Raw genomic sequence first — 15,172 nt, 5'->3', positions numbered from 1 at the left:
ATTTGGGTCAGGTTTGGTCCCATCGACAAAACGTATTTTTTAAGTTTCTTGGGTCCCAAATAGTGGGAAACGAACATTGACAGCTCTCGGAAACTTGGCATAAGCTCTGGAAAGTCAAAAAATCTCATTTTTTGAGTTTTTGCCCTAAATTTTAGCAGTGAGTAGAAATTGTTGGTGTTTTTGTCAATGTGAGGTCCTTTTAGGTGCTGCTTGGAGGAAACCTTGAAAGCAGCAGCAAAAAGTTGCCGGAATAGCTGAAAAAGTGAAGAAGGCAACTAAAACACCACAGGGTTTGTAAAGCCCAGCGGACCCCATCCTGAACCTAGTGGAACGAAGAGTGGACTGCCCAAGGGAAGAGGAAGCAGCAAGCGTCCTGGTTCCGTAGGCAGTACACCCGGGACAAAACCGGAAAAAAAGACGGTTGAAGCAGGCTGTCAAGGATATCCTGGAAGCTATTATACCAGCCGGTTATTCAATATCTAGAAGAAGCGAACAGCAAGCAATCCTTAGCTTTTTAGGTTAGCCTACCCGTGCTTTATTAGGGTACAAAAAACGTAGGGAGGTACCTGGTAGCGTCCTCCGCAGATCAGCCTTTCAAGGCTTGGCTGCAAATGATCATTGCTGAAACCAAACCCTGGACTGGTGCAAAACTTAGCGTCATCAAACGCCGACTGGCAAACCAGAATCCCAAATTGAAGCCTCGGCCGTTATTAGCTTGAAACCCGATGAGAAGAGGCAACAAACAACTTTCCCCATGGACCAAAAAACTCTAGGTCAGATTAGAAACTCTGGCCAGGAAAATGACTAGGGCAGCTCTGGAGCCCGAAATAATAGTGGTTAAAGATTGCGAAGAGATGGAAATGGAACCGCCAGCGGAAGGGACTGCAGAACGCGTCCCAGAAGCATAAAAACAGGAGAACGTTCGTCCTTCAGATCAACCTCCATCACTGTAAAGCTGCCACGGCTGCCCTACATAAATACATTCAACCGCACGATATGGATTGTGTCTTGATACAAGAACCTTGGATAAACAAGCGACATATCAGAAGACTTGAGATGGGATCGGACTGGGGAGAGACCATCCCCGAACATGCATAATAGCAAAGAAAAAACATATGTGACTGCGATTGTGAAACCTCAGCTGAAGGAACCTGATGGTAAAAACTGGTGGTAAAAACGTGTACAAGCATTAGAGAACAAAGAAGGAATTTAATCATACCAGTTAGATCTAGAAATCTCTCTATCACGAGTAGGTGCGCACACTGGGCGAATACTACAACGAAATGTGCTGCGAGAACTACATCATCATCAGTCGCGGAGGAGAACAATTTGGAGTAAACCAGATTTTGGCTAGAATATGATAACTGGATTAACTTCAGAAAGGACGTTGAGGAATGGTGTAAACAGTGTAACCAATCAGTCATCGTCAAGAGGTACGGAAGAGCACTTCGACCGTTACGTTAGCGCCTTTGATAATGAGGACGAAACGTCAGGAAGAAAGTCCATTGGACCACGGCTTATAAGTCCGGATAACTTTCATATTTCGGTGTAACCAATGTTCGTTAAAGAAGGGATCAAGCACAATTCATGAACTTGAGAGAGAAAAGTTTCAACTATCCAACGACCGGATGAAGATGAGACTGGGCCACAGAACATCTGATGGCAATTATAAGGAAGGTAATGTTGTGTGGTTGTTTCAACCCAGGAAGAGCAAGGAAATAAGTCAAAGATGGCAACGACCCTGGGAAGGACCATACCAAATAGTGAAGAAAATGAACTACCTAGTGTTCCGAATTCAACTGTCACCAAGATCTAAACCGAAAATAGTTCATGTGGAGAGACTAGTGGAGAGAAGTCCCTATAGAGGAAAAAATCCACCATCTTGGATCCTTCAAAATGACGCTATCCGGGACGAGTAGCATTTAAAGAGGGGGGCAGTGTTACAAAGGCCACATAACCAGATAAATATTTCCTGAAAGTTAGGGAAAAACTAGGGGCCACTATATAGGATATCACTGAATTTAGGGAAAAAGTTCACAACTTGGCCCCCCTAATTCGAAGTATCACAACCCTCTAGGTCTAAAAATAAGAGAGTTACTCATATGATCCCATGTAAAATACCCCAAACATCTATTATGGACACGTCCCGGTATCATTAAGGAAACGTTGGCTAGAAAGTTCGCGACATCATAAACGTTTAGTGGTCGTTACAGAAGGACGTTCTAGATATTCTGGAAGCTTCAAGAAGCAAGAACCGCACGTACATAAATGGACCGAGGAGACGGATAGTTCAGTAGTAAACGAGTTGTGGAAATACAGTTTGTTGTTACACCTAATATACAGTGTTACTAAGAAGTTTCATAAATAAATGTTCAATAGAATTCTTTCAAAATTTGCCAGGATTAATGAGTTTCAGGGACAAGTTGATTGACCGTGATAAATTCATAACATCACTGACGACGTAGGTAAGTCACATGACGCATATTGGGTAGCAGGTTGCACTGAACTTGAATTAAAAAATGAGTGCTGAAAAAACTTTTTTTCTGCACTAGTACGTAAAATAGAGACTAACTTTCTGCACTCATATGCGTGCGAAAAAGTATCAAATTCTGCACGCGAGTAGAAAAAAAAGTTGCTGCCATGGCTTAATTGTGAGTTATATGAGGACTGAAATGAACTGGGAAACGCTCAAAAACGTCCCGGTAGATTTACCTAAACAACACTGATTTATGTTAAAACTGAAGAAAACAAGTTTTGCTTAGTTGTAGAGTATAGTAAGTTATAGTGCTTTAAAAAGTCCAAATTTTTCCCCTCAAAAAAAAAAACATAAATCAAACCCCGTGACAGCATAAACCGCACAAAAAGTAGTCGTTTTGTAAAAAAATTCACTGTCTCGGATGACGTGGTGAGCAGCTTATTTGAAAAAAGCAAAAAACGGCATTTCTGAACACGTGAAAAAATAAATTCAGTTTCCCATTAACTGGTTTTTTAATACACTAGACTTCTCTTCTGATTAATGGACTTCTCTTGTCAACCCTGATAAAGTTACGTTTACATATATTTTAGAAAGTTTAGTGTCGATTTTATTTGAATATAAATGTGTATAACTATACGATATTAAGAAGTTAAAAATATTTGTAATGTAAAGTAATAATACAGTCTGGATCCATTAAAAAAAAATCGTAGTGAAAAATCCATCAGTTACTATTGGCACATGGAGCGTTAAGTTTCAGGATCAGTTGTTGTATATCATTAATCAGAAATAATAAATCAACCGTTGGCATCTAAATTAAGGTCCCGGAGTTTTATTTATTCTTACTATTCAGTTGTGTTTTAAGGGTATTCAGTACTTTGCTAACTTAGAAGAACATTTTTTATTAATTAACAATTGTGTTTTACGTGTTATACATTACAGAACAAGGTAGTTTTGGAACATTTGGAATATCCTGTATAAAATGATGCTTGTAAAATAAGTCTTCTAGCAATTAAATTGGTATTGTGGATGTCCAGCTTATTAAATGCAAGAGCTAATTACCAATATAATTAATTAAAATACAACACCTAAAAATGTCCACCATTTACCTGAAACGATTATTAAAAATTCAGTTATTATGTTCCGAAAATTTTATTTACCTGATTAATTTATTATTCAATCTGAAAGTAGTAATTAGTTAATTGGTACAATCTATTTAAGAAACGAACCTATTAATTTGGCAGACATTACAAGTTACTTTCCAGAAGGTTTGTAGCATATATCAGATGTCGAAGAGCACGGAGGAAATGGATTTTTATTTTTTGCACCTGTGCTGTGAAATGTTACTGTCATAATTTAACCGAATCATAATCAAAAATATTTAATTTTCATCCTGTTGTTCCCCATTGCCCAAAATTTTTGCCGTTCTGTTTCAATGATATTAAAATTTATTAAAGCAATACACATATTCAGTAGTTTTGTTTGCTTATCAAAATTACCAACTTAACACTAACTGAACACTTTTGAGACTATACTTTTTGTCTTTTTTCTTACATGTTATGAAAGTAATAGAATTGTAAGAGTCCCCTCATTTTGTAGTTAAACACCAGATTAAGGTTATACTAGACTTATACAACTGACCCTTACGCGGATCAAATACCTAATTTGTGGTTTAAACCCTAGATTGTCTAGTAAATCTGTACGTTTGAATTGAAATTCCTCGGTTTCTTCTTATTAAACAACTCTCTCTCTTGTCAAAATGTATTTATCTACGAGAGGCCCCGGCGCGGATTATCCCGACATCGACATAAACAAAAAACATTCAGCCTGAACTTCAGACAAACTTGGCCAAGATTAATCTATCCGTAAGGCAACGTCACGTCCCAGTCTTATTCTGACTGACATTTTCATATTATCTTGGAAATACTCCATGTATTTCCACTAAGAATAAATATATATGTATAGAACAAGGAATAGATGAATGGTAGTTTCCACGTGTTGAAAAATATCTTGTGATGGGTCGAACTCATTCAAAACTGAAGCGTATCGACGCATAGTGAGTGAAGTTCCCTAAAGACATTGACAATTTGTTCAGGTGGATGTGTGCCAGAGACAGGTAGAATTCTGTTTATATTTTTATAGTGGAGGGATTTCCAACTTTTATTCTGTATACGTGTAATACGTTTTAAAACACTTGAATAGTCTTAATAATAAGAAAATGTTTTTCCAATTATTAAGACTATTCAAGTATGATATAGGTATAAATCAATCTATATGAATATATAAATCAAGGTGACATGTGTCATGTGAAATTGTTATTATTAGGTACACCAAGACCCCTAGCGAGTTACAAGATTCGCATGCAAAATGTTGAGGACTAGCTAGCAAAGTTACAGATATTTGCAGTTGACTTAACAACTTAACTATCAGAACTCATTTTAATTTTTGAGTGGTGGTTTATTCGGCACTCACTCGATCAGTATTATTGATGTATATTCTTGAAACGAGGGAAAGGAGTTGTCAAAGGAAGGGTATGCAGAATGTGACAGGATTCTGCCATTGTCAACTCTTTCGTCACATTCTATCAACACTTCTCTTGATACTTCCGTTCCCTGCTTTCAAGAATTAGATCCCTGGCAGGATTTCAAAATACAATACAACACACACTACTTAATACAGGCAAAGCTTGCTTCAATATTGACCATTTCAGAAAAATTTCTATAAACTGATGAACTTCTGACAATACTAAATACTGACAGTACCAAGTATTAAATAAAGCAGATAATCTCTTCTTCCTTTTTCTTTCCGCAACTTTTTGCAGTCCACTCTTGAAGAGCTCTGCCGTATATTTTTCCATGCTTCCTTGTCTTGTGCAAGTTGATGCCATCTGTTGCCCACTTTGCTTTTAATATCATCGAGCCAACGTACCTGAGGCCTCCATTGAATGATGCCTCTTGTCCATCTCAGGTCGTCCTGTCGAGCAACGTGTCCTACCCAGCTCCATTTCAGGTGGGCTATGCTTGTTATGACGTCCTCAACTTTAGTTCTTTGTCTAATACTCTCGTTAGTGAGTGGTCTCTGAGTCCTGCTGTTCTATGGCTCTTTGAGTGGTCCTAAGCTTGTTACCTGATTTAACAGTTAGTGTCATGGTTTTCATTCATATGTCAGCACGGGTAATAAGCAGGAATTGAAAACCTTTCTTTTCAAATTAATTGAGATATTTTGATTTCTGAAAACGTGTGACAATTTACATTTTATTTCAGCGGCTTGATTTTCTTTGCCTAATTTGATGTCCCAAATATACATATTCTTCTACGTTGTCAACGATTTGGTGTTCTATACACTTGTATATTGTCAGGTGTCATGACTTTTGCTTTACTTAAATTTATGGTCAATCCTATTTTTGCGGATTCTCTCTGAAGTTCTTCCAACATCTCTTGTAATTTCATTATATTCTGGCTAAAGAGCACTATATCGTCCGCAAAACGTAGATGACTCAGATGTTCGCCGTCGATTTTGATGTCTTTCTCATTCCTGTTTAGAGCTTTAAAGACATCTTCCAGTGCAAGCGTGAACAGGTTTGGGGAGATGGTGTCCCTTTGTCTTACTTCTATTTGTATTTGAATTTGGTTTGTTTCTATTTCCTCCGTGATTTTAACGGAGATTGTCAGATTATCGTATATGGGTTTGAGGAGCTGCTTGTAGCGATAGTCAATTCTGGCATTATTGTTCATTGCCTTAAAAATAGCACAATTCTACTGAGTCGAACGCTTTGTTATAGTCAACAAATGCGAGGTGTAGTGGTTCATCGTACTCGTTGCACTTTTCTATTATCGTGCGGACGGTTTGTATGTGTTTTATTGTGCTATAACCTTTACGGAAGCAAGCCTGTTCTGGGGGCTGATAGGCAAATGATCTGGTTGTAAGTTTATTTGTTACAACCTTTGTCAGATGTGGGGGTTTGTACTTTGTATGGGTGGGGCAGTAAGCTAATAGGCCGATAATTATCGATTGTTTGTGATGATTGTCCATGATTGGGGTATTACGCCTTCTGTTTATTGATTCTACAGTAGTGTTTTCGCCAACTTTCCGCTGTAATCCCATCTTCCAGAAAGCAAACAATAAAGACCAACTATTTTAACTAATACCTAAACATTTACGGGGTCAACTTTTTTGTCCTTTTTTGAAAAACATAAGTTTTTTTCATGTTAATTCTATGGCCCGGTATTATATCCTATACAATATGTCTCAAAAAGATCTGATCAATGTACAACTACAGGAGGCTGGTGACAAAATTACATCTGCTAAGTAACAGATGTTCCACAACATTTAGTTTGTGATCAAGTTGATATACTCAATTATAAATAAAAAAATGTAGATATAGGAAAAAGGAGCAAAAGAGACCAAAACAGGGTTTAGAATATTGGTTGCTGCATATGTCGGCTGTATATTTCCGGTTGGCATTGTCAGACTTCTTACGGCTATGATGTCAAAATCATAATGTTTTTTTTTTGGTTGTACTTTCATAAAAAGTTTGTTGAGTATGATTTTTGTATGAATTTAACAAAGGTTACCAAGCTTTTTTGATGAGTTGACTCAGAAACCCACTATTACTTACATATTTTACTCGATTTACTATAACATTGGTGGGCTGTACTAATAAAGAGCTGTGAAGTCCGATGAAAACTATTTTTATTAAAATGTCTTGTGTACAAACCACTTGTGACCTTTTGAGTCCTTTACCCTTTAGAAACTGTTATTATCAAACTATTTTCTTGTGTAAGTTGATTTTCTATAAAATACAAACCCAAATCACCGCTACCGCTTACTTTTTTATGTAAGACAAAATTACTTAAGCTGGAAATCCCTCTATTCGTTTTAAAATCAAACATCCGAAATCCATATCTGGCATTTGACAATAATGACAGATTGAAAAGGCGACATGACCGCCAAACATCCGCCATGACAGCGTCCAGTTTCGGAATGGCCTTGTTTGGTATGGTGTGGTTGTTACGAGTGCGCGCTGAAATAAAACGCTGTTCGAAGTGTCAACGTCATGGCGAACGTCAAAAGCGAACGGCCAATCAGCGACCGATTTCTCGATCGACCACGTTTTTCACCATAGATGGCGCCATTAGTCCAAGGCGGGAATCAACACCACTTGCAGAGTCGACCACGTTTTGTGAAGTACATGGTTACAGGCCAATGGAAGATGGTGAGTTGTTAGTTTATTTTACAAAAAAAATGGTATATCTAAATAAGTAACAGATTAAAGAACTTAAATTTGCTATTTTAAGTCCCTAATGATAGACTTACATTGTATCATTACAGAGTGATTTACAGTGATCATATGTTGGAAATACATAGAGAACCTCGTGGAGAATAGCTCAATATACTTTTTGAAATCTTCAGCAAAAATCCAAACTTTCTAAAATATTGTTTCCTTCGCCGTTTCACATCGACATTCGAAACTATAATAATTACCTATTAAATGCGATGTCTGTTTAGATTACAGGTTTTCAGAGTTTTCTAAACCCATCGACTGAATGGCATCAACTACTCGGAGATTTCTTTAACGTCACTAGGGTTTCAAGTAATTCTTTGGTTTGTCGACACTTTTCAGCTTTTCTCTGCGCCTTTATGGTTCATCTAGCAGCCTAGCAGCATTTAGACCACTTATTGCCTTGTTACATGTCTGTTACTTAATCATATTTAAGGTTCGGCAGTTACTTGGCTCTCAGAAGGTCCCACCATGTTGTCACACCCGTGTTAGTAGTTACGGTGCACACCCAGTAACCAGCATAGTCAGCAAGGTTAGCATAATGAGGCCGCGGACGAATATAAAAGATTCACCGTAGCTCGACTAAATAACCGAACTCTGGGGTCTTCCCCAGAGGGAGGTCACTGACTGATCTCTGGGTTAGTTTGGGTACGCCTCTTGTGTAACGAAACGTGGAACATTAGGTGACCAAGTGCCACACCCGAGTATCAGCCCTAGCAAAGGAAATAGTGTGGGCATGCAGCAAAGGTTGCCGTACCTACTTACCTCCCTTTGCTAGTACCACAACGACTTTACCGGCCCGGTGAATGCCCTCGGACACGAGTCTAGGGTTCATTCATCCCCGATAAAGCGTTCGCCCTCCGTGAACCTTACCGCTTTATCAGTCCAGCATCCCTCATCATGACCTCCGTCATCTTGGCGATCTGGGGGTAAGATTATTGTAACTGTTATCTTGATTTCATAAATAAAACCTGTGGAAACCATACCCCACTTGTTTCCCTCAAACCTCATATGCGCCGCAATTAACACTTGATTTACTTGCTTTTGTTCTACTATTTTGTTTTGGAAAGTCCAGCATTCCTGGACGAGTCTATTGCCCACTGTGTCACAGCGAATCATCTTTAAGCCTCTAGAAGTTGATCTCAAACACTCCAATGACATCGTGAAATGAATGAATGAATGACATGACTAAATGACATTGTTTAAACTTGTTACTCGCTTTCCCACTTTTACCTGGAGGTTATGCCTCCACAGCTAAAGAAGTCTCTGTTGGTACTGGGAGCAACTAGTTTTCCTCAGGTTACCCTTTTTAGATAATGATGTATTGTTGATTTGACGCGGACGGTTTGACAGAAATTATCTGAGGCATATTCAAACAAACAAAGATGATAACAATTCTAAAACCAATAAAGCCAATTGACAAGTAAGAGAGAAGTCAAATAAAAGCTCCAAACAGCAAAATAAAACCAAAGGCCAGAGCAGAGTTGTGGCCGGAAACGGTTTGACCAACACTTAACGAGTTGGTTTAACAGCAAAAATAAATGTGATAAGTTATAACCAAAAAGTCGAAGATCTTTCAGAAGAAAAGAACTTCGGAGATACACAGAGCCCATGTTTCTGCTTATGACGCTATAGCCAACCGTCATTCATCATTCTCAAGAAAGTGCTAAACAAAGAACAATGTATAGCACGGATATAATTAATAAGAAAAATGATGAAAAAATTTAGTAACCAATTTCTCAAAAAAGTGTATTAGAGAAGTTAGTGGCTTTATCAGGCAGGTAATATCAGTGGAGTAAAACAAAATTTATTTTTTCTAGAGAATTTTCTTCATTTTTTACTTCTTTGAGTAGGATCATAACAAAATGTAAATCTTCTTGTGGAAATCAGAATTGGGCCGCTCCTGGCCATTTGTGATGTTCATATCTGTTTTCCTCCTTTTTTAGATTACAACCAGTATATGTTACATCATGTGTATGCCAGTTGGTTATCAATCTCCTTTCAAGCAGAAGTAGTTACATGCCTGATAAATCCAGTAAGCAGAAACACGTGAGGAATAAGAATGATAACCTCATTGTTATGCTTCACTGCTTCACTTTTTTTGCAGAATTATCTGCTAGCTCATTTGTCCTAATTATTACATCCGCGCTAAAAGTTCAAATTCAAAGACTGACAGGAAACTTGGTAGTAGTTGAAGGTTAATGAAATCTTGCCAAGCTGTAGGGTTACAGAGCGTTTTCCGGGTTTTTCGATTTATCTCTCTCGAATTGCTCAGAGATCATTTCACGTCATTTATCACTTGAAAATTGATAATGGGCAGAAAATCGAACAAAATATTAATCTTTTCAAAGCTTATTAATCCATACATCCACACATTTCAAGGAACAACTTGGGGGGCAACTGTTTTGGGTAGTTTTGGGTACCATTCAATAGCATTTTTTTCGTTAATTCCAGTTTATCCTTAGGACATTCTGAGAGACAAAACTTTCGAGAAAAACCAGTTCCTAAAAATAGAAGCAAACACCAGAATATACATACAGTGCGTTTTTTTTAACGCGCAACATAGGATTTCACGTGTTAAATTTTTAAGCCCATGTTAGACCATGTTATTTTGGAACTACAGGTGTAAAACTTAACAAGTGTGTCTTTAGTACCCTGAAGCTTAAGTACAACCACCAATTCGGTCTAAAAAGTGTTTACAAACTAGCAAAAAGTCATCTTCTTTCGAAAAGATTTATACTCCCTGTATGTATGGTAGGTGTTGTTTTTGATACTGACAGGGCAGATAGCAGGTAAACATACATACAGGGAATATGGAAAGATAAAATATGTTCCAAAAAAGATGACTTTTTGCTAATTTGTAAACACTTTTTAGACCGAATTGGTGGTCTTACTTAAGCTTCATGGTACTGAAGACACATCTTCCAAGTTTTATACCTGTAGTTCCAAAATAACATGGTCCAACATAAGCTTAAAAATTTAACACGTAAAATCCTATGTTGCGCGTTAAAAAAAACGCACTGTATAAATCATGCGTAAGGCCAATAATCACATATGCTACAGAAACCACGGTAGACATCAGCAGAACCAAGAGCATAACCCGAACGGCAGAGATGAGAACGCTCCGAAGTATCACGGGACACACGCTACGTGACAGAATACCCAACCAAGAAATTAGACGAATCTGCGACATACAGGACATTGTGAGATTGACGAGACAGAGACGGCGAGAGTGGAATCAACACATCAACAGAATGGAAGACATTAGAATTGCTAAAATTGCGAGGGACGGAAAACCAAACTCTAGAAGACCGCCAGGCAGACCACCAAAGAGGTGGATGGCTAGCTAGATGTCGACGTCGCAAGGAACTCCTTAAAGCTGGAAAAACAAGCTGAAAGCCTATTTCAAGAAGAAAAAGAAACGTAAATTAAAAACCACTATACAAACATCTACCTAAACTTGTGACATTTGGACTTAGAGAGGATATATTTATGCGTGCCACTGTAATTTGTTCTCCAAAGATGGAAAGAAATGGACGCCGAATCCCTTTCAATCTTTTTATTCTCGGTATGAAGCTTATAACTCCCTAACACGTGTACAGTATATTTTTATGTAATCTAGTTTTCAATACTTGAATTTACATATTACAACAATCAACTTAACAGTGCATACTTCACACCAGGAAAATGCAACTAAATATATCCAGGAGTATCTTTGCACAAACAACAAGGCTGTAAACACTCTAGCAGCCAAACGACAAAGAGTAATAAGCAGTATGAGCTCTAAAGAAACTTTATTATAATAGTTAAAATAAAAACCGTACTGTGTCAAGATCCGATCCCTAAAATTTTTCGGATCAACACAGAGCGCTTGCAATCAGAGTTTGACGTTGAAGTAAGGTAAATCGTATTTATCGAAAAACCATCACTTGACGTTTCAAATTCGAACATGAGCAGCGATCTCCGAGCATTAATCGGAAATCTTATAACGAATATGGGTTATTTAAACTTGGCCAGTAAGCGAACTGGTTTGTTGATGATTCAATCAACCCGAACAAGGGTCTGAAAACGCTTTATTAGTTGTTATCGGTGATAGACGACAAATAAACGGCATAAATGACAGCCGACATCTTCCACACGCCAAGGAAAGCGTAAAACCTCACGTGATTCATTTTCAGAGAGTGCATATAGAAACCCGTGTGATGACAACCAACCCAAATAGAGAGCAGGATAGCCAATTCAGAGGTCATAAAGCAAACAGGGTAAAACCCAAAAGAAAATACGCACTATAAGATTATACGCACAAAACCTTGTTTTTTACGTAACAATCCAAAAATCTAAAAATAAATTACAAAATATAAACTTTACATTTTAATAATATACCTATACCTAATATGCTATGTCAAATACTTTACTTTTATACTAAACTAATTAGAATATTTAGTATACAAGCTCAGAAAATGTCTACAAAATTTATAGTGACATATATTAGTCCCCTCTCCCGTTTTTAGTTGCATATATATTACTATATTACATCGAAAGCGGGTTATTTTCCGAAAATGGTCTCTGTCATCTGCTAACTTGGCTCCCTAATTTTCTAGAAAGCTTTTTTTGTTATGTTTTCATTTCAGGAAGTAGTTTTCGTGTTATTACTAGAGCAAAAGTTCGAGGATTTAGCTCTTTTTACGGACCGAACAAATAACAATGCATTACTTAAGTTATAATATTTTCAATTTACTTTTTCTGGGTTATAGCGTATGATTGGTCAAAAACGTAAAAAATTATATTAACAAACTTATGCCATTTAAAATCATATCCTAATAGCTATTTACGTGGTGATGGCCCGTACAACAATTTGCTATTTCTAATAATAATAATAATATAGTTTATTTAGCCAAAATCTGTACAATAATAATCACATAATAAAAATAGCTATTTATGTAACCAGTTACGAAAAGATCGATTTTGTGTAACGAATGAATGCTTGTAGGGCGAGCGCAGCGAGATCCATCTTTTAAAGTGATTTAACACAAATATTCACTTTCATAGCACCTTGTACAAACTGTGACAGCGACATGTTATGATGGATGTCGCCCATATGTTTCTACGGAAATGCATAAAAACAGGGAGTGATGAAATGAACTTTTCATAACTAGTTACATAAAGTAAAACGTTTTGTCACTCTAATCAGTTTTGAAAAGTGTCCCTTTATATGCCAAAATTAGAAAATAGCTATTTATGTAACCAGTTACGAAAAGATCGATTTTGTGTAACGAATGAATGTTTGTAGGGCGAGCGCAGCGAGGTCCTACAATTTGAATGAGTTACACAATAAGACATTTTCGAAACGTGTTGCATACATAATTTTTTCTAATTTTGACCAAAAAGCGGTAAAAACCATCTTTTAAAGTGATTTAACACAAATATTCACTTTCATAGCACCTTGTATAAACTGTGACAGCGACATGTTATGATGGATGTCGCCCATATGTTTCTACGGAAATGCATAAAAACAGGGAGTGATGAAATGAACTTTTCATAACTAGTTACATAAAGTAAAACGTTTTGTCACTCTAATCAGTTTTGAAAAGTGTCCCTTTATATGCCAAAATTAGAAAATAGCTATTTATGTAACCAGTTACGAAAAGATCGATTTTGTGTAACGAATGAATGTTTGTAGGGCGAGCGCAGCGAGGTCCTACAATTTGAATGAGTTACACAATAAGACATTTTCGAAACGTGTTGCATACATAATTTTTTCTAATTTTGACCAAAAAGCGGTAAAAACCATCTTTTAAAGTGATTTAACACAAATATTCACTTTCATAGCACCTTGTATAAACAGTGACAACGACATGTTATGATGGATGTCGCCCATATGTTTCTACGGAAATGCATAAAAACAGGGAGTGATGAAATGAACTTTTCATAACTAGTTACATAAAGTAAAACGTTTTGTCACTCTAATCAGTTTTGAAAAGTGTCCCTTTATATGCCAAAATTAGAAAATAGCTATTTATGTAACCAGTTACGAAAAGATCGATTTTGTGTAACGAATGAATGTTTGTAGGGCGAGCGCAGCGAGGTCCTACAATTTGAATGAGTTACACAATAAGACATTTTCGAAACGTGTTGCATACATAATTTTTTCTAATTTTGACCAAAAAGCGGTAAAAACCATCTTTTAAAGTGATTTAACACAAATATTCACTTTCATAGCACCTTGTATAAACAGTGACAACGACATGTTATGATGGATGTCGCCCATATGTTTCTACGGAAATGCATAAAAACAGGGAGTGATGAAATGAACTTTTCATAACTAGTTACATAAAGTGATACTTTATGTAACTAGTTACATAAAGTAAAACGTTTCGTCACTCTAATCAGTTTTGAAAAGTGTCACTTTATATGCCAAAATTAGAAAAAATCATTTAAACGTTCTGCTAAAAATCAACGGCAATTTTACTTTTGTGTCATCAAAAATTTACGCACATGTGGACTTACCATAATTTACGCAGTAATGTTTTTCGTCCCAGGATCAGTCTTTATCAGTAAGGCTTAACAGTTTTGTGACTTATACGTACGTTCGAATATTGCTTAATTGCGATAGGCAATTTAGGCGTTATATTAGCACAGCTTGTGACCAAAGGCGAATCCATCTATATGCGTGCAAATAATTCATGAGCGGATGAAGTAGGCAAGACGGTTTTTCACTGCGGCAGGACGTCTAGTGTTTCTGGCATATTACTACAGCTTGTCCACAATATCAACTTGTTTCAGGCTACAGATACTTTTTCTGGATGAGTTATTGATCAGTTTTTTGGAGCAGTACGTTCCGGTCAAAAAGACAAAACTTGGTTCGGTGTGCGCGTGCTGCGGATTTGCGTCTTTCATACTGTAACATTATATTATAAAGCTAGAGCATTTGTACGAAGAGTACCATTGATTTGTCTAATTGGTCATGTACAATATACGATGTATCGATTTTTGCCAATTGTCGTTCAATTGACCGCGATTAAGTGAAAATTTCATTGAAGGGCCAATATCAAGAGACCCTTTTAAGAACATACTTATCAATATTCCAAAGATAGTTCCGGAAGGTAACTAATAAATTGACAAAATATTGACGTATTGTGTAAATCTTTATCAATTGCAATTGCAACTCATATAATTTTATGAACCGTGTCGGAAAGTGTCTAGAATCTAGATCATTATTTCTAAACCAATTGATGTAAATACATCAAAACTGACCTTAACACAAACATTTCCAAATACATATTATTAAAATTCATATTCAGATTCTTCCAACTATTGCCATTTTGGCACTCAAAATAAGATAAAGTGAGTAAGTTTTCACGCGATTCAAAACTCATTCGATTCAGATTAGTAACGTTGGCGCAATTAGGGTTGGATTG

General features: G+C 36.8%; 2 protein-coding genes and 1 long non-coding RNA gene across 7 annotated transcripts in view; 1 reads left to right on the top strand and 2 right to left on the bottom strand.

The window, feature by feature from the left end:
• The window catches only part of LOC145730334 (uncharacterized), a 318,043-nt gene that overhangs the window by 102,532 nt on the left and 200,339 nt on the right, over positions 1 to 15,172 (bottom strand). The gene's annotated exons all lie outside the window — the stretch shown is intronic.
• The window catches only part of dlg1 (MAGUK family member discs large 1), a 269,680-nt gene that overhangs the window by 75,454 nt on the left and 179,054 nt on the right, over positions 1 to 15,172 (top strand). For 4 of the 5 annotated variants that reach the window (XM_081981488.1, XM_081981486.1, XM_081981487.1 and 1 more), the window contains exons 1-2: positions 4,558 to 4,589; positions 7,402 to 7,688. The exons of the other annotated variant lie outside the window; for it this stretch is intronic. In XM_081981488.1, coding sequence (XP_081837614.1) covers positions 4,573 to 4,589; positions 7,402 to 7,688 — 304 coding nt within the window. In that variant the 5' untranslated portion in view covers positions 4,558 to 4,572. Of the gene's footprint in view, positions 1 to 4,557; positions 4,590 to 7,401; positions 7,689 to 15,172 lie in introns of those variants that run through there. 5 annotated transcript variants of the gene reach the window in all.
• RpL21 (ribosomal protein L21) overlaps positions 1 to 15,172 on the bottom strand; it is a 139,015-nt gene that overhangs the window by 90,690 nt on the left and 33,153 nt on the right. The gene's annotated exons all lie outside the window — the stretch shown is intronic.

This window comes from Ips typographus, linkage group LG6 (genome assembly GCF_016097725.1).
Source record: "Ips typographus isolate SLU linkage group LG6, UJ_Ityp_2.0, whole genome shotgun sequence".
In the NCBI taxonomy this organism is placed as follows: Eukaryota; Metazoa; Arthropoda; class Insecta; order Coleoptera; family Curculionidae; genus Ips; species Ips typographus.
This window is presented reverse-complemented; position numbering and strand designations above follow the sequence as displayed.